At 38.4% G+C, this 20,420-nt stretch overlaps 1 protein-coding gene across 1 annotated transcript; it reads right to left on the reverse strand.

Moving 5' to 3' along the window:
* Positions 1-10,466: 10,466 nt before the first annotated feature.
* Positions 10,467-12,095, reverse strand: LOC131926558 (phosphoglycerate kinase 2). Its single transcript, XM_059282069.1, has one exon. It carries the CDS (start codon positions 11,986-11,988, stop codon positions 10,735-10,737), a length of 1,254 nt encoding a protein of 417 aa, XP_059138052.1. The 5' UTR covers positions 11,989-12,095; the 3' UTR covers positions 10,467-10,734.
* Positions 12,096-20,420: the final 8,325 nt, after the last annotated feature.

Raw genomic sequence — 20,420 nt, forward strand, 5'->3', positions numbered from 1 at the left:
ATATTTCTATTCTTGTTTAAAGTATTATGTTTATGCAATTTATATAAAATTTCAATGTATAATTAAGAAATACAGATTAATAATCTGATATCACAATCAAACATATAATCTTGTTAGTTTTCTAGGTATACAAAGAAATATTTTAATTTGGTAGGCAATCTTCAAACACTTCAAAGCTACAGAATACAGCACTTAAAATGTTTTAAGAACTTAGACTTTTCTGGACAGTGAGACATGTCTGCTCCTGGCAGCACCAATTACTTCAGAAAGGATGATGGGCATTGAAAAAAAACATTATGAAGTTTGCTTACAATGTGGAAAAAACTAGCTGTTTGGGTAAGGAACTGCTCTTGCCTGGACTGCTTGATAAACTGGACATCGGAAGGTGACCACTGAATTTTGCCAAAACAAGGTGATATGGCCCTTCAGGTTTCTGTTTCACAAAACAAACGGCCAGACATTCTGCAGGCCACAGAGAAAAGCAACTGATCAACTTTGCCATTAGGCAAAACAGTCCTTCAAATTTCCTGCTTCACTGAGAAGTCTGTCAGACACTCTAGCACTTTAGGCTGAAGATAGATGCCCCAATGTTACAAAAGAACATTGGGTGAGTGTCCAGGCAGACAGCTGCCTGTGATTACTTGCATGTTTTAGAAGTTGCTTACAATGCATTTCCTGTTTACTTAGATAATATTATATTACTGTGGTGTCTTTGATGGAGTTGCAGACTAGATAGTTATAATTATAGATTTTCTTAATTATGATAAAAGGTAAATTAGAAATAAAACTTTAGACTCAAAATAATAAAATGGATGATAGAATATTTTCTTTAATTTTTCCAAATACAAATAGACTTTAGATATTGTAACTGTAATTCCTGTTGATAACTGTTTTGTTATATGTAATTTTACTATATTAAAATGAAAATCTTCCTTTGTGATTAGACAGAGAAGGGGAAGTGTGGTGGGACGGTCTTTCTGTAGGCTCTGATTGTGTGTTGCTACCATGGTTAATAAAGAAGCTGCTATGACCTATGGCAAGGCAGAATAAAGCCATGCAGGGAATCCAAGCAAGAGACAATGCAAATCAAAGCAGAAAGAAATGCAAATCAAAACGACTCTGAGATATCATCTTACACATGTCAGAATGGCTAAGATCAAAAACACTGGTAACAGCTTATGTTGGAGAGGATGTGGAGCAAGGGGAATACTCCTCTACTGTTGGTGGGAATGCAAGCTGGTACCGACATTTTAGAAATCAGTATGGCGCTTTCTCAGAGAATTGGGAATTAATCTTCCTCAAGAATCAGCTATACCACTCGTGGACATATACCCAAGGAATGCTCAATCATACCACAAGGACACATGCTCAACTAAGCTCATAGCAGCATTATTTGTAATAGCCAGAACCTGGAAACAACCTAGATGCCCTTCTGCTAAAGAAGGGATAAAGAAAATGTGGTACATATACACAACGGAGTACTACTCAGCAGAAAAAAACAATGACATCATGAGGTTTGCAAGCAAATGGATGGACCTAGAACATATCATCCTGAGTGAGGTAACCCAGACACAGAAAAACAAACATGGTGTGTACTCACTCATAAGTGGATACTAGATGTAAAGAAAAGGATAACCAGACTGCAACTCACAGCTCCAAGGAGGCTAGCTAGTAAAGAGAATCCTAGGAAAGACACAGGGATCGCCCAGCAAGGGAGAAATGGATGAGATCTACATGAGCAAACTGGGGGTGAGGGGGGTAATGGAGGGTAAGGCTCGGGGGAAAGAGAGCTTAGGGGAGCCTGATGAACTAGCTGGATCAGGAACAGAGTGGGAGAACAAGGGAAGTGAGACCCTAATAAATGAAGACACCATGGGAATAGGAAGAAGCAGAGTGCTAGAAAGGTCCCCAGGAATCCACAAAGATGACTCCACCATAGACTACTGGCAATGGTCCAGAGGGTGCCTGAGGTGACCTACTCTGGTGATCAGATGGCCGAACACCCTAACTGTCATGATAGAGCCCTCATGCAGTGACTGATGGAAGCAGATACAGAGATCCATGGCCAAATCCCTGGCAGAGCTCCAGGAGTCCAGTCGACCAGAGAAAGGAGGAATCATATGAGCAAGAGATATCAAGACCATGAATGGAAAAAGTACAGAGACAACTAGCCAAACTAGTGGAAACACATGAACTGTGAACCAATAGCTGAGAAACCACCATGGAACTGGACTAGGCCTTCCGGATAAGTGAGACAGTTGTTTAACTTGAACTGTTTAGGGGGCCCCCAAGCAGTGAGACCAGGACCTGTACTTAGTGCATGAGCCAGCTTATTGGAACCTAGTGCCTGTGCTGAGACACTTTGCTCAGCCTTGGTACAGGGAGGAGGCGAGTGGACCTGCCTCAACTGAATGTACCAGGCTCTACTGACTCCCTAGGGGAGATTTTGCCATGGAGAAGGTGGGAATGGGGAGTAGTTTTGGAGGGAAGGCTGGGGGGTTGGTGGGAGGAGTGTGGACAGGGGAATCCACGGTTGATATGTAAAACGAATAGAAAAATCTCTTAATAAAAGAAAAAAAATTATTCATTTTACATACCAACCATAGATCCCTCTCACCCCTTCTTCCCCTCCAGTACCCTGCCCCTGCTGCCAAGACCAACCATCCCATCCCCTCCTCCAAAAGGTTGCGACCTCTCATGGGGAGTCAGCAAGGCCTGGTACATTTAGTTGAGGCAGGACTAAGCCCCTCCCCACTGCATCAAGCTGAACAGGTGTCCCACCAAAGGTTATGGGCTCCAGAAAGCCAGCTCATGCACCAGGAACAGAGCCTGATCCCACCACCAGGAGCCCCTCAAACAGACCAAGCTACATAACTGTCTCCCATATGCAGAGGGCCTAGTCCAGTCCTTGTCATTATAGAACCTTCATCTAGTAACTGATGGAAGCAGATGCAGAGGGCCAGAGCCAAGCTCCAGGCTGAGCTCCAGGAGTCCAGTCGAAGAGAAAGAAGAGGGATAATATGAGCAAGGGGTGGGGGTCAAGATCATGATGGGGAAATCCACAGAGATAACTGAACCAAGCTCATAGAAACTCACAAAATGTAGACTGACAGCTGTGGAATCCTTCAATTTTAATAAAACAATTACTGATCATGAAGTTCAGATGATAAAATCTGTAACTGTGAATTGCAGTAGTTTGTTTTCTGAATTCACCTTTATTCACTTCTCATTAGAACTATAGAACAAGCATTAGCATGTTAAAATATTTCACATGAAACTAGAGTGCAGTCTCATAAGCCCAAGTGTTGTGAACTGATCATCCAGAAGATAAAAAAACAAAGAACAAAGAATATGAAAGCACTGATAGCTGTAGGATGTCTTGCTGTACGCTATGAATATGTCTTGCTCTGATTGGTTAATAAAGAAGTTATAGCCAGGCAGGAAATCTGAGAGACACAGGAAGAAGAAAGGCAGAGGTGGAGGAGACATGGCAAAACATAGATTAAGAATTAATTATGGGTTAATTTAAGTATAAGGGCTAGTCAGTAATAAGCCTGAGCAAATGGCCCAGCAGTTATAATTAATATAAGCTTTTGAGTGATTATTTTATAAGTGGCTATGGGACCATGGGGGACTGGGTGGGACACAAGAAAACTTGTGGTTAAAACTGACACCTGAAAAGTTCTTAATACATCAGATTTCACTCCTCCAATTTCTTTTCAGAAAAGCACAGGTCTCCCAGGAATATCAATCAAACATGGCATATCATGTTGTAATAAAACTAAGTACCTCCCCTTAAGTTAAGGCTGTGTGAGGCAACCCAGTAGGAGGAAAGGGGTCCCCAACGCAGGAAAAAGAGTCAGAGAAAGCCCCTGTTCCCACTGTTAGGAGTTCCACAAAAAGACTAAATGACACAACTGTAACATGTGCAGAGGGCCTAGGTCAGTCCCATGTAAGCTCACTGGTTGTCACAGTTCAATCTCTGTGAGCTCCAAGGATCCCAGGTAAATTGATTCTGTAGGGTTTCTTGTGGTGTCGTTGACCCTTCTGCCTCGTGCAATCCTTTCTCCCCATCAAATTCTTCACAGGTGCCTGCCCTGAGGAGATTTCTACCAGGGTCCAGAACAGAAACTACAAGAGGCTAGGATATTGATCTGAGGGATATCAAACGAATCTAAGCAAGCTGAGTTCTTTAGTCTGTTTGCTTTATTCTTCTCGGTCAATTATACCTACACAGCTTCTTTCCTGTTTTCATACTTACCTCCTCTCATTCCCTCCTGCTGTTTTCTCATATCTATTTAGTTCTTTCCATTTCTTGTCCCTCTTTGTTCCTCCAAGAACACACATGATAGATAGATAGATAGATAGATAGATAGATAGATAGATAGATAGATAGATAGATAGATAGATTCATTAACAACTTGTTAGTAAAAACTACAAGGTAAACTCTCAGGGACAAGTATTCTGATATGAGTCACACTTGGCAAAGACTTGGTCAGCTTAATTTGTGACTGACAATAGCTGTAAGTTGTAAAAAGTTCTGGCTATCTCTTAAAGGGATAGCTACAAGGGTTACAAGGGAAGAAATTAAACCAATGAGAGATTTAGGAAAAGAGAAAAGAATACATGTACTCTTAGGTGATTAATAATATCCAGACATGGTTAGACAGTTAAGAGCCTTTTCTGTTAATCACCTGAATCTCAGGACCTATACATAGTCTACTGAGCCTAAAATCTTGCATAAAAATTGGTGTAGAAATAAGTTCAAAGTGTATATTGTGTTTTGATCAGAGTGAGGAGGTGACAGTGGAGGAAGCTTAGGACAACACAAGTGCTACTGATCTCTTGAAGGACTAAGGTATACCAAGGCCAGACACCTGCACTATCACTTCTAGTTTGATATAATTCTTCTGACGGGTTTTGTTCTAACAATTACAGGCACCTGCAATTCTACTCTATGAAAGTTCTATGAAGCCAATGTTTACCTTGTCCGTGGCTAAGGATGTTGAACAAGACCTCTAAGTGTCTACAGTCCACATGGCACAATAGACCCAGTTATAAAACATATTTCGTATGTTTCTAATCATAAAACTTGGACAGTTAAATAAGAAACCATCTTCTAGACTATCCACACAGGGCTATCAAGCCTCTGGTTCCTGGTCCTCCAGTCTGTGTCAGGCGTGGGCTCCCTCTGGTGGCAAGAGTCTCAAGTAAGGCCAGTTATTGGTTGGACACTCCTACAAGTTCTGTGGTAACTACCTTTACCCAGGACAACTTGCAGGCATTACAAATTGTAGGTCAAAGGTATTGTAAGTGGATTGGTGTCCCAGTCCACTGGAAAGCCTTGCATGGTTACAGAAGATTTCCAGTTCAGGTTATGTATCCTCCATTACCATAGTTTTTCATAGAGTCACAATTATAGATTCCTGGGAGTTCCTACTGTGTTAGGTTTCTACCACAGCAAATGTCCTCTAGTATCACCCATCTCTCCTAGGACTCTCTCCTTCCATCCCCCAATCTGTTTCCTCCTGTTCCTATCTCCACCTGCCCCAAGTCCACCTGTGAAGTCTATTCTATTTCCCCTTCCCAGAGAGACCCATGTATCCTGCCATGAGTCTTTCTGGGTCTGTAGATTGTAGCATGCTTATAAGTGAGTACTTACCATTTTTGTATTTCTGGGTCTGCATTACCTCACTCAGACATCTGGTAATTTTAAATATAAAATCAGTTAGTAGTGACGGGGGAGGGACTTCCTTGCCAGGCAGATCCCACTATCCCATTGGTTAATGATAATGTTGTTGATGGAGGGTAAATGTGGGCATGGAGTCGTCACATCCACAGTACTCAATGCTCTGAGTCCATGATCCCAGAATGTACTCTCTGTGTAATATGTACATAACTTCTGATTTACTATGCACTAAGAAATTATTTTATGTGTATGGGTGTCATGCCTGCATTTATGTCTGTGTAACATGTCATAATTATTGTCCATGAAGACCAGATAGGGTGTCAGATCCCCTGGGACTAGAGTTACAGGTGATTGTGAGCTTCCATGTGAATGATGGGAAATGAATCTAGGACCTCTACAAGAGCAGCCAGTGTTCTTAGCTACTGAGCTATCTCTCCGTCCTCAAGCATGTGCATTGTATGCTACTAGAATCAGAAGAGTGATGTTTAGAGATGCTAAAAAACACACTAACCCTCTCTTCTCTTAAGTGTGAGGGTCAATGCTGCATTTATTGACTAAGTAACTTACTGTTGCTAGTCTGAGTTTTCATGCACCTTTCAGTGTCTTTAACAAATAGGGAAAAGTGGAATATTTAATATGGGAAGGATCAAACAAATCTAATGTGTGGTTTAGCAGTAAATTCCCCTATGGCAAGTAGCAAGTATTGACTGTTATGAATATGTGCAAACTGGTGAATTTAGATGATGAAAAAACTTTTATTTTAAATATGTTTATGAAAAACAATTGGCTAAAAGGATTCAATGTAGTTTCTTAATATGAAAAACTTTTCAGGTGCATTTTTATAAAGTAACAAATAGCCTAAAATGGAGATGAGATTTCCTTCATGTTCCTGATGAGAACATTAAAAAAACAAGTCCCAGGAAAGGGACTGAAGACAGGTGTGGCTGGAGAGAGACTATATATTTTCAATTACTGGGAGAAATAATAGGAAAATTATATTCTAGCTCTTATAATTTGATGCCAGCTAGAGGACGTTAGAGATACCTCAATGCTGCCAGCAAATCTCAAGCTTTGTTGACATAATTAATTTAATTTATAATGAACACTGTTCTTTCCTAGGAAGCAGTCATTGCAGTGGAAGAAGGATGTGTTTGCTTGAGGAGGCCATGACCTTGTAGTTGTTTGCTGGCTCTATTTGATCCTGATTGGCATAAAGCTTCCTTTGGACACGGAAGACAGTAAAGACATCATGCATATTAGATTTGCTCATCAATCCCAACAGATTCTTGCTTTGGAAGAGCCCACTGAATATCTTCTCAAGGGCCTACAGTCTTATCTGGTACTTTGGTGTCTAACCTTGTCTCATATTTATCTAAGACGACCAAGGCCATTCTATGTTATTAAAATACGAAGTGGACAGAATCCTTTTACTTTGTCCATGTTCATACATGTTCTCTAGGCACCTTGATAAGTCATATTTTTTTGTGTAAGCAAATTCCTTCTACACCTCACCTGCTTGAATTGCTTAGAAAAGCAGACCAAAGTCTTGTTTTGTATGTGTGTTATAAAAAAAAAATGGTGACATACTGGCAAAAATCTACTCCTTGGGGATCTGCTATAACATAGCTATTTTAATACAGTAGCTGTGTGGGTTGTGTTACTATGAAGAATATGAAGTAGGATATGTTCTGCCAGCCTTGATGTAGAAGTGGAAAATGTAAAACCTTTGAATGTGGGTTCGATACATGAGTAGGGCATCTTGTTTCTTTTTTTCTGCAATTGCAGCATTGAGGCTTCATGGGACTTGCATTTTGAACATATTTGCTGCTTACATAATAGTAGATCTACTAATTCTATTTATGTACTGAGGAAATAGCAAAGATAAGCATATAGTTGTGAATATTAAGTAGTTATTTATCTGATTCATTTGCATTCCCTTAACGGTGGAAAACCCAGGACAGCAAATTTATAAAGTAGTGGTAGCTAACTCAAACAAGATACATTGCCCCCCTTTTGTGATCCTGACTACCTATCCCACTGATGTGGAACTACAAGGTAAATGGAATGAATATTTGTGAATCTGAGTCATAACACAGGGTGCATACTGCTTGTTCTTTGAAGCAGGGGACATTGTCATTTTATGTTATCCTAGTGGTCTGTAGGCTACTTTCCACAGCATGGGATGTCTTGGTTGTAAAGTTGCTCTTAGATTTGTTACTATTATATCCAACCCTAGTCCTCAATACACACCCACCATATTTACTGCATGCATTTCTGGGTACTGTTCTTGTCACACTGCAGGGCCATAGGGTTGAAACTGGCTTCATCCTTGGGTCATATTGAGGATTCTAGGCATAGAATCGTGTCTGCAGGGACAGACATGTGACCAACCTAAGGAGGTCATATCAATACTGGAGAATGAGCTGAAACCCATAGTAGAATCAAGAATTCTCTGACTCTTGAGTTCCTTGATGCACATACAGGGTGAGAGCCACCCCCACTGTAGTGTTAAGTTTTATCTTCGTTCAGGTGAGGGTCCTCCACTATTCCTGGGTCAACTCTGGTGTGTTCTTGGACTTGGTTCTCCTGATATGGTTTAAAAACCCATGTATTCACACACTCCCAATATACTTTGGTGACCTTAGAAGGTGATGCTTTTTCTTGTTTTAGGAAAAAGTTAAAGTCTGTCGCCCATGGCTGGTGTTAGACAGCAATGCTTGTCAAAAGTGTCACCACGGGCAAGGCAAAAGCTGAAATACAGAATATGGAACTACTTAAGAAGAGTCTGCCGACCTCAGCACCTGCCCTGGCTGTGGGCAGCACAGACATCAGGCAGAAAGAAAAGTGGAAGAAGGACCTGACAAAATAGGCACTCTTTTTTTTTTCTTTCCAAATAGGTACTCATTAAATTTTCATAGATTGTATTTAATTTTTGTTTTAATTTTTTTCTTTAGTTGAAAATATATATGTTCCCCCTCACATAATATACCCTGATTAAGATTTTTCTCCCCCTCTACTCCTCCCAGTTCCCCACTACCTCCCCTCCCATCTTGATTCACTCCCTTTTTGTCACTCATGAGAAAACAGTCTTCTAGGGCTGGTGGGTGGCAGGAGGAAGGACAGGGGAATCCATGGATGATATGTGAAATCAAGTTATTATAAAATAAAAATATATAAAAAAAGATAATGAAACAAAACAGGATCCAACACATCAAAAGTGGACAAAACAAACAGAAGGGAAAAAGCCCATACCCTCAACAAGGTGAACACCTTCTGCTCTGCCATTACAAGCTAACTAGATCAAAACCTCCAAAACCGTCTGCCTACATAGACCCATCCTCCTTTTCCATTGTTTCTGATCTGTGTCATGGTGAAGGGAAGTCTGGCTAGCATAATTAGTCTGTCGAATTAAAACAAGTTAAAAGGGGGGAAAAAGACAGAAGATGATGACCCAATGAAATGACAAAGCCAAGTGGTTTAGACTGCCACTGAAGAAAAAAAAAGCAAGGAGTGGGGGAGCCTCAGATGTTAAGCAAGAAAAAAAAGATATAAACAACTGAGTGTATCGATGGTAAGTTTCGAATTGGGAAAACTGACTTAGCCCATGCCAAAAGGACCATGATAGGAAACATGGTTTAATAGAGATTATGGAAATAGAATGTTCTAATGGTGAGCTACATTTTGGACTAATATGATGCTTATCTCTTGTGTGAAGTAACCATGAAATTTATAGTGAGCAACAGTTGAAGGAGAAATTTTCTTTCAGATTTAAAATCTCTGCTTACATTCTGTAAGTATCCCACCCCCCACAATATAGTATGTGACTGGCCACCTTAGAAAATTAAAGATTTGTTAAGAATCTAAAATTTAAAATAGAAAAAAAAATCAGCAAAATCAGATTGTGATGTTTTCTAGAGGATGTAAGAACATGGGAGTTGATCTCTGCTCTACAAAGAGGTACAATGCAAACACACTGCTTAGATGTGGGAGACAGTTGAGATAAGGGAGAAACCATGTCCTTATTGAAGAATTGAAGCAAGAGACAACAGAAAAGAGACAACAACACATTCTAAGAGTGGGAGTCCACCACTGAAAACATCCTGGGAAGCAGTGCCAGAGTGGGGGTTCTCATCTGCTAGAGATTGAATTCCTGTGATAAAACCCTGAGGGAGAGACATGGAAACAGTATTTAGACCTTCACACTTCCCAGTTCTGCCTCCAAGGGCTTGATCAGGTGTGAACAGTTAAAACTGGGAAAAGCTTCCTATTCTTTGCATCCAGATTTTGAAGGAGGAGAAGAAGAAGAACCAATAAGTACTTGTGTTTCTTACATATTTTGTTCCTTTTAAAATGAGTTTTAAAATCTTTCTAAATACTGAAATACATACATTTTCATTTCAGAAACCAACTGTAAGAATTCAATTGTCATATATTACTAAATGTTGTTTGCTTTCTCAAGTAAACTTTTATCCATGCCCTGAATTTGATTTTTAGCTTCCTCATTAGTGGAGATATCAGTGGATTTTACTTTTTCATTTTTAAAAGAAAATTATTGGAATTACTAAATACTTCATTTTCTTATTTAGAAAAAAACTGTTAATAGAGATCTAAATAGCAGTCACATTTGCATAATGACATTCTGTTAATTTTGGTCATTTTAGCATTTAACACTTAGACAACTTTTACCCCCTACTTCCCCTATAGCAGATTCTGCGTTATTTCCCACATTCAGAGAGAAACAATCAAGTTCAACTAAAGTAAAGATGACACATTCAACTGATTCGCCTCACTTCTTTAATAGGTGACATGAGAATGTTTCCTCCTTATGAAGAACAATGGCAAGTCCTGATGAGATCTTGAAGAGAGTAACAAAAGCATGGCAGAATTAGCAAGATGTGCTCATGTTGTACTGATGGCACACTGCTTGCTCATTACCTGGGGCTTGATACAGAGTAGACATTAACCAAAGTTAACTTCAGATGTAAAGTCACTAAGTTGGATTCAGGACTCCATACTGGAAATAGGAAGCAAGAGCACTTTGACAATTACATGTTGCTCAGGGCCTCCACCCCAGGAAGGACTTTACCTTCTAGCAGCTCGAGACTAGCCCCACCTCCAGTGCTCACATGGCTGACCTTATTTTCAGTGTCCCATTTGGCACAGCAAGTAGCAGTATCTCCACCCCCTATAATGGTGACACAGCCCTTGGAGGTGGCCTTTACAACTTCATCCATGAGGGCTTTGGTTCCCTTAGCAAAGGCATCCCATTCAAATACCCCCATAGGTCCATTCCAAATAATAAGCTTTGCCTGGGCCACAATTTGAGCATTGTTTTTAATGCTCTCAGGACCACAGTCCAAACCCATCCAGCCAGATGGTATGCCAGATTCTAGAGTGGCTTGTCCAACTTTTGCATGCTCATCAAACTTGTCAGCGGTTACAAAGTCAACAGGAAAGGTTATCTTTACACCGTTCTTTTCTGCTTTGGCCATGATCTCTTTGACAATTTTGGCTCCCTCTTCATCATATAAGGAAGCACCAATCTCCATGTTCTTGAGTTCCTTCAGGAAGGTGTAAGCCATCCCACCTCCAATAATCATGAAGTTGACTTTGTCTAACATGTTTTTGATGAGTTGAATCTTATCTGTCACTTTGGCTCCACCAAGGATAGCCAGGAAGGGTTTCTCTGGGTTTTCTAAGACCTTGGCAAAGTAATCTAGTTCCTTCTTCATGAGGAACCCAGATGCCTTCTGGGGCAAATTTACTCCCACCATGGAACTGTGGGCCCGGTGTGCAGTGCCAAAAGCATCGTTGACATAGATATCACCAAGTTTCGACAGTGATGCTCTGAAGGCTTCTACTTTAGCTGGCTCAGCGACAACCTTTTTTCCAGAAGAATCCTGACCCTTGCCTTCTTCCTCCACGTGAAAGCGCAGGTTCTCCAAAAGGATGACAGACCCATTATCTGGATTGGCACAAGCTTTCTCTACTTCAGCACCCACACAGTCCTTCAGGAACAAAACATCCTTGCCCAGCATGGATTTGAGCTCAGCAGCAACAGGCTCTAAGGAATATTTGTCTGGCATAGGGACACCGTCAGGCCGGCCAAGGTGACTCATAAGAACTACGGACTTGGCTCCCTTTTCCAGACAGTGCTTGATGCTTGGGATGGCGGCCTTGATTCTCTGGTTGTTGGTGATTTGGTTGTTCTTCATAGGAACGTTAAAGTCTACTCTCATGATGACTCTTTTCCCCTTAACATCTACTTTGTCCAGAGTCAACTTACTAGAAAGAGACATCTTGATGGTATGTTGAACAACCTCTTTACTGCTGCGAGGAGGCTTGCTCGGTGGTGATTTTTAACGCTTGAGCCTTGGCCCCACCCTGTCTCTCTGAGTTCTAAGTCTCCCGCACAACCGCCAGTAATAGGCTTTGAAAGGAATTCCAGCTCTATGATTGGTCCACGATCCTGTCTATCTTGATTTGGAAAGTTTTGCCTGGTACAGGTTTAAACTGCCATCCTAGAATAATAAACAGTAAAACTGAGAGCTGAACACTAAAGATGGGAAATTAAAAAGCTTTCAAAGTAAAAAGCACCAGAGGGTCAGATTTTTTTCTTCCTGGTTCTTGTTTTTACATCATCTTTCAAATATATTTTGTTCCTAAGAAATTAAAAAGTATAACCAACCATAAGAATATCAAAAAATTAAATAACTCTTCCCCACATCCAATCTCCAATTACATTATTGACTAAAATCCTCAGCAATGCAAATGATGAAAATTTGAAAGCAATTTTCTTTAATTCAAGGTAGCATAAGATGTATCCTCTGTCCTTGATAAATATTTCTGATGAGGTCACAGCTTGATGTTAGGCATTGTGATATATTCTTACTTCGGGAATCATGTATTTCTCTTAGCATAGGGTTCTTAAATTATTTATTAATTTTTAGACTTCTGTGAAAGAATGCTTGCTGCCTCCTGCAGGAGACTAGCACAGGATACTAGCAAAGAGAACATCTCGTATCTTTCAGGATTCAGGAGTTAGGATATTGTCCCTTTCTTTCTTTCTTCTTTCTTTTGCTTACTCTTCGTATGATTTAGAAATCAAGCATTTCTTGAGTTGAAGTTTTCTACCAAAAAATGAAAACAAGTAAAAATAATTCAAAAGAATATTTATAAGGTTGGTTGAGTGGTGAAACTAGTATGATATCTCTCCAGATTGCTCTTTTTGTTCAGGATTGCTTAGGGTGTTTTGGGTCTTTAGAGTTTCCACATGTATTTTTGGAGGTTCATTTATCTGTTTCTATGATGACTGCCATGTAGGATTGCTTTGAATCTGTAAATCACTTTAAGTAGGGGTGATCAGTTTCACAATATTAATTCTACAAATCTGTGAATGTGTGTGGTGGGGGATCTTTCCATATGTCAGTGTCTTCCCCCATCTCTTTTAGAGAAGTAAATTTTTCATTGTCAAGGTCTTTCAGTTTCTTAGTTTTCTCCTAGAATTTTCTTTCCTTTTTGAGGCTATTGTGAATGAGTGTTCCCTCTTCCCATGGTCTCTTTCTCAGTATGTTTGTTATGGCTTATGGAAAGGATACTAATATTTGTAAGGTAACTTTGTGCTCTATTTGTTTTAATGTTGATAGTTTCCAGTTCTTTTCTGCTGGAATTTATGGTATCTGATGTATAAAATAATATCATCAAAAATAGTAATAATTTGATCTCCTTTCCTATCTGTATTCTTTTAATTTCTTCCTTTTCTCTTATTGTTCTAGCTACCGCTTCAAGCTTTGTTGCAAAACTGAGGATAATGGACAACCCTGGTTTATTCCCAATGTAATCAAATAACTGAGTTTTTCTCCATTTAGGAATGTTGGTCGTGTTTGTCATATTAAATATTTATTATGTTGAGGTATGTTCCCTCCCATTGAACTTTGTCTAGGACTTTTATCATGAAGCCATGTTGTGTAGGTGGTCTTTTCTGTTTCACCAGCCAGATCCCAAATAACCACAGAGAAACATTATTAATAAGAAAAGAAATGCTCAGCTGATAACTTAGGCTCATTTTTTAGCTACCTCTTATAACCTAAATTAACTCATCTTTATTAATCCATGTGCTGCCCTGAGGCTCGTTTACCTTATGTACGTACTTCCCATCCTGACTGCTCTGTGTCTCATGGCATCTCCTTGTAACTCTTCAGACTCTTTCTTCTTCTCCTCAGCATTCTCTCTGTCCCCAAAATGCTGCCTAGGCATTTTACTAACAATGAGAGCAACACATCTTTACAGTCTACAGAAGGATTATTCCATAGAAATTCCCCTTTTTTGTCTAATTAAAACGGAAAATTTTACTTTAACAAAGTAAAATTATATACAATAAAAACAGTTATAAATTAAGAATTATAGTTACCATATCCAGTCCTTTTGTATTTGGCAAAATAGAGAGAATGCTCCATCTGTTGTCTTCTACTGTAGAGTCCAGAATTTCGTACCTAATTTACTTTCTACAATGATTTAGGGAGGGAGAACTGTAACTGTAACTATCTACTCTTCAACCCCATCAAAGACAGAGAAGGATATATTATTCCTGAGTAAACAGAAAGAACAGAGAAAGCATCTTCCAAAATTAAGAGATTACTCAAACAATTGGCTGCCTGGACAGACACCCTAGGTCCTTCCATAATGTTGGCACATCCAACTTTGGCTTACAGCCCTAGTAATCTGACAGACATTTTTAAGATGCAGGGAATTGAAAGACTGTCTTATCATGTCTTGGCAAAGCTTGACAGCTGCTCCTTTGTGCATCTTGCTGGTCCAGTTTGGACAGTTTACTGTCAGCAATTGTGGCAAGGGCAATTTCTTTTCCCAAATGGCTAGTTTTTGCCATAAAGAAAGCAAACTCCCTATGGAGGTACTTTAATGCCCATCATCCTCTTTTGAAGTAAATTGATGTTGTCATGAAAAGCCTTAGGTTATTAAAGATGTTGAATACCATATTCTGAAGATCTCTGAAGTGTTTAAAGACCATCTATCTATCTAAATATATATATTTAACTTTGAAATCATTCTAATATGACTATAAGTTTGATTATTATAGATGACTAACCACTAACCTGTATTTTTTATTTTACATTACTTTTCTAGTTTAGTTGCATAAGAACAATATTCCAAACAAGAGTAGAAACATACTGATGTATTTTGAGATTAATAGTTGTTTTTGGATTAAAGTATGTTAAATAATTTACCCTTTTTCCTATCATTCCTATATCATATCCACATTTTTTCCTTTAGGAACAGATCTTTGAATTTAACTCTTTTGTTTAGCATTTTCTCTGACTATGAGTAATAACAATTTGTAACCAACACCAATACACAATGACAAACATCCATAATCCATTGAATAACCAAAACTCACTCATAACCCATCTCTTGGGAATGTAGGCACCATTTTTTAGACTACTTTCTGTTATTTGTGGATGCTAGTATCTTTGGGGAAAACTTGAGAAAATCAGGATATTTGTTAGGTCTTGACTAGAGTAATTTGTGAGGTTGGATCATCTCAGCAAGCTTCCTCGAAGCTGTTTGAGACACAGAATTCTGAGGGGACTAAAAGATGCATTTTGAGATGCTGGATGACCTAGGCCATCTATTTTCATTGGTGTCTGGCCTCCTTATTCTGAAAATACATAAACTTTTTAAGGTTCCATACAAGTCTGTATTAATACAGTATATACTGTGTGTTGTACACATTAGTCAAAAATGATTTTTTTGTTTTATGTTTTAGCAGGTAAAATATATATTACCTGTTTTGTAGTTTTTCTAGGTTTATTTCTTTAAGTCTGTAATGAGGATTTTCAGAGGATTCTGCCCCTATAAAACTCGGTCCATATCAACCTAAAATGAATCCACATCCTCTCATTTCCTGTGGAAATAAAAGCATAACCTCTTCTCCAAAGTCACATACCTTTCCATTTTGAAGTCTTTCAAGACAGGATTTCTCTGTGTAGTTTTGGTGCCTGCCCTGGATCTCAAACTCACAGAGATCTGCCTGGCTCTGCCTCCCAAGTGCTGGGATTAAAAGCATGCACCACCACTGCCCAGCTAAGATATTTTTAAAATATATAGGTTGATTTAATATGACAGCTTTCATAATCAAATGTCTCTTAGTAGCTATCGCTTCTTTATCAGCAGTCAAAAAAATTTAAAGACAACACCATAGCATATAGGATCCAGACTCCTTGTGTATTTTCTATTTTTGCATGCCTTTTTCTTTTATATTACACTCATCTTTCTTTAAAGACTTTATTACTTTTACTATTTTTTATGACTGTCTATACCATTTCTCTTTTCTCTCCCAAGCCTATGTACATTTTAAACACACTGTAAACCACTTAGAGTTTGGGGTTTTTTTTCTGTCTGGACTTGTCTTTACTGTGTATTATTAATCTTTTCTGTATGCATAAGCAAAACTTAAATTTGCCATGCGGCTTAGTTTATAGCATTTTGGTGGGGCTCTCTCTGGCAGCGCTCAAACTGGCTGCTTGGGCCCACAGGCAGCATCTCTGAGATGTGCTTCTGTTCTTGGGTCAGCATGAGAGACATGAAACAAGGAAGCTATGTTTGGCTCCATTTTTGTGTGTTTAGAATCTTTTTTTAAAAGTTTTTTGGGTCTTATGTGGATGTAGTTGCCCCACTTTGAGTGTCATATGTAGGCAGACTTTTTTGTTTCACCAGCCAGTTGCCAAATAATCACATAGAGATTTAATATTAATTATAAATGATTGGTTAATAGCTTAGGCTCATTTTTATCTAACTCTTATATCTTAAATTAAACCATTTTTATAAATCTATATGCTGCTCTGAGGCTCATTTACCTAATGTACAAAATTCCCATCCTGCTCACTCTGCATCTCATGGAAGTTCCTCATGACTCCTCAGACCCTACCCTTCTTCTTCCCAACATACTCTCTGCCCCAAAAATCCTGCCTAGTCATTGGTCAGTCAGCTTTTTATTAACAATAAGAGAAACACTTCTTCACAGTGTACAAAAGGTTTACCCCACAACAATTTTGGATTTTGTCAAAGGCATTTTTCTGCATCTCTTGAGAAGATCATGTGACCTTTTTGTCATTTGTATAATTTATTATATTTATTGGCTTATGTATGTTGAATCTACCCTGAGTCTCCTAAATAAAGCCAATTTGATCCAGGTGGATGACTATTTTTGATATATGCCCATATTGTTTATAAGTATTTATTGAGGCTATTTCTTTCTTTGTTTATTGGGGATATTGGCCAGAATTATCATAATCATCAATATCATTAATATTATAATACTTTTCTTTCACCTTCTCTCTCTTTCTGCTTCTTCCTCCCCTCCTCCTCCCCTTGCTATTGTTTCTTTACCTGATTGCTTCTTCTTCAGGTAACAGTAACTTTAGTAGATGAAGTTTATTAGTGATTCTTCTGTTCCTAATATTTTTATTATTAATTTTTACATCCTGACCACAGTTTACCCTTTCTTCTCTCATCCCAGTCCTTTGCCCCATCTCTCTTCTGCCCCAATATCCACTACTCCTCTTTTTCTCTCTAGAAGACGGCAGATTTCTCATGGATATCAACAAAACATGGCATATCAAGTTGCAGTAAGTCTAGACACCTACCTTTGTATTAAGGTGGGATGAGGTGATCTGATAGGAAGAAAATGGTCAGAAAAGCAGGCAAAAGAGTCAGAGACAGCCACTGTTCCCACTGTTAGGAGTCCACAAGAAGACCAAACTACACAACTGTAACATATGTGCAGAGGGCATATAAGGCTCAGTCCCATGCAGGCTCCCTAGTTGGCAGTTCAGTCTCTGTGAGCCCATATAAGCCAAGGTTAATGGTTTCTGTGGGTTTTCTTGTGGTGTCCTTGACCCCTCTGGCTACTACAATCTTTCCTCTCCCTCTTCCACAGGAGTCCCTGATCTCACCATAATATTGGCTTTGGGTCTGTATCTGTTTCTATCAGTTGCTGGCCGAAGTCTCTTTGATAATCATTGGACTATGAATCAGTCTATGAGTGTAGCATAATATCATTAGGAATAAGACAATATTGTGTTATTTAATATCCATGAGTTTATATAATTAATAGAGCATTGCTTGCTGTTGAATTTAAGCTTGTGATGCATAAATTATGTAGAATACATGAAGTTATTTCAGTTAGTCTGAATCTGTTATGATTTGTTTTGTGTCCTAAGGTGTTGTCCATTGTAGAGAAGCTAAATGTATTATGTGCATATTTTTGTGTTCAATGAAATATTCTATAGAAATATTCTACTTGATATTTGATGCCATTTAATTCTGGTGTTTCTATTTTTTTTCTAAATGACTTTTCTACTGGAGAATGTGAGGTATTGAAATTACCTCTTATTACTGAATTAGTATTAATCTATGTCTTTATTTCCAGTATTTTTAAAAGATGTTACGTAACTTTTTATTATCGTTATTATTAACCAAATGTTATTGTTGATGCTTTAATAAAAGACATTTAAAATATAGACACAATCCGGAGTTTGATCATTTTTCTAGTAGAAAATATTTTCAAAACACTAACTCAGTTTCACAAAAACAGTGGATTTAGATCTTCATCAGAGTGACCTAAACATACATTCAGTATGAAGTTTCCTAGGTCTTAAGTATAAGGTAATCTATAAAAAATAAAATAAAATAAAGCATGTTCTGAAGGGATTTTATTTATTTATTTTTTGAGAGCAAGCAAGTGGAACAGCACATAGGAGGGACTTGGTGTGGGGAGGGAGGGAGGCAAAGAAGAATAATCCAGTTCAATGGCATAGACCATATTTCCAACAAGATCATAGAAAACTTTCTGCAAATTGAGGACAGACATACTCAAACAGATGGAAGAAGCACAAAGAACTCCAAATAGACAAGACTAGAAAAGAGACACTCACAAAATGTTATATTTAAAACATCAAATAAATAGAACAAAGAGAGGATCCTGAGAGCTGCAAAATAAATCCACAGGTCAATATAAAAGAAAGCCCACCAGATTAACAGCTGATTTCTCAGTGGAAGCTGTAAAAACCAGAAGAGTGTGGAGCAATGTATTTGGCCATGAACATCAACCTAGATTATTGTTACAGCAAAACTATCTGAATAACTAAAGGGGAATAAAATATTCTCCTTCTTCTATGCCTAAAAGTTCAAGATTTGGTGTTTCCATCATACACCACAGTTTTGCATGTTGCTTTCCTGTATGTGCCTGTCTAATTTTTTTGTATTCTCTGCTTGAATGGCCCAGTTGTTTTGACTTTTCTTTAAGCCCTAATATTCTATCATCTGTTACATTCATTCTACCTGTCCTTCCCTTTTCAATTCCATCTTCCTTTCAGTTGGAGTTCCCTTTAATATTTCTTTCTCTTCCTGAATATAGTCTTCAGATTCTGAAATTGTCTTCATCATTTAGCAATACACACACAAACACACACACACACACACACACACACACACACACACACACATTAGACATCACTCAGGCACTATTTTATGTTATTTGAGATGTATTTCATGTCTTCTTTAAACTCTTTAAATTCCTTAATAAAACTTTATGATTTTTTTTTTAAAGATTTTGTGTCCTGAGGTTCATTCTCATTGTAAAATGTTTCTGTAAATGTAGTGGATTTGGTGGGACAGGGTCACATTGCTGGGACTGTACATATTGTGTTTTAGCCATTTGACCAGGAAATATGGATTTCTTTCATTGATTAGATTCTAGGGCACCTCAGAGTTACCCCAGTGCACAGGATGTCTTAAGGCTGGGATTATACAGGTGATCTAGGATCCACTGGACTAACAAGTCTGTGCGAGCATAGCGGATATACAATCTGGGCTAGGCCTGAAGGTTGGATATGCCAGGGTAGGGTCAGGAATATTTATCAAACTCAGCTCTACTGTTGCTTATTAATTGAAGTGTGTACTGATTAATGCAAACTTTTGTGAAGTCTAAGAACTCTAATGTAAATAAAAATTAAGCAAACTGTATCATAAATATTGTAATACCATACTGGAATAAACAAACTCCAAATCAAAATTCAAACAAATACTAGGGGAGAATTAACATGCAAATAGTAAGATTTATTTAATTTTTTAAAAACAATCAAGGTCAATGCAGTCACCTGGACATGCAAATTCTATTCATTAAATCTACATTTTTATAAGGTGCTTGAAAAGCCCAACAACTAAAATGTAAATTGCAGTTTAAAATTTGAACCACTGATTCCGGTGCATCTGAAGAAGAGCAAATGTTGGGAAGAAATCAAAGAAAGCTAATGGGGATTTGTTTTCAGATACAGTTAGCTAAGTAGAGCTAGGAAAGATGACTGACAGTTACAGTGGAAGTATATGCTGTTCCTTTACTCCATTGTGCTCTGGGGACCTGATTCTTATTTTCTGGATGGAGTTTCAGTGACCTTAGTCATGCAGACAAACAGTATGACCTTGGGTTTGACTCAACTCCATAAATGTATCACAGAATTCAGAGGTCAAGGTCCAAAGGTATTATTGATTATGTTATTTTAAAATCTTTGGATGTAAAATATTTCTACTAAATGGAATGATACAGAATGAAGGAATGTTTACTGTTTGGAATCATTTGAATGCATCTATACTTCTAAATTCCTGGTGGAATGTGACAAGCCTAAGTAGAAGATGCAGTCTTTCTTCACATGGC

This window comes from Peromyscus eremicus, chromosome 16_21 (assembly GCF_949786415.1).
Source record: "Peromyscus eremicus chromosome 16_21, PerEre_H2_v1, whole genome shotgun sequence".
Classification (NCBI taxonomy): domain Eukaryota; kingdom Metazoa; phylum Chordata; class Mammalia; order Rodentia; family Cricetidae; genus Peromyscus; species Peromyscus eremicus.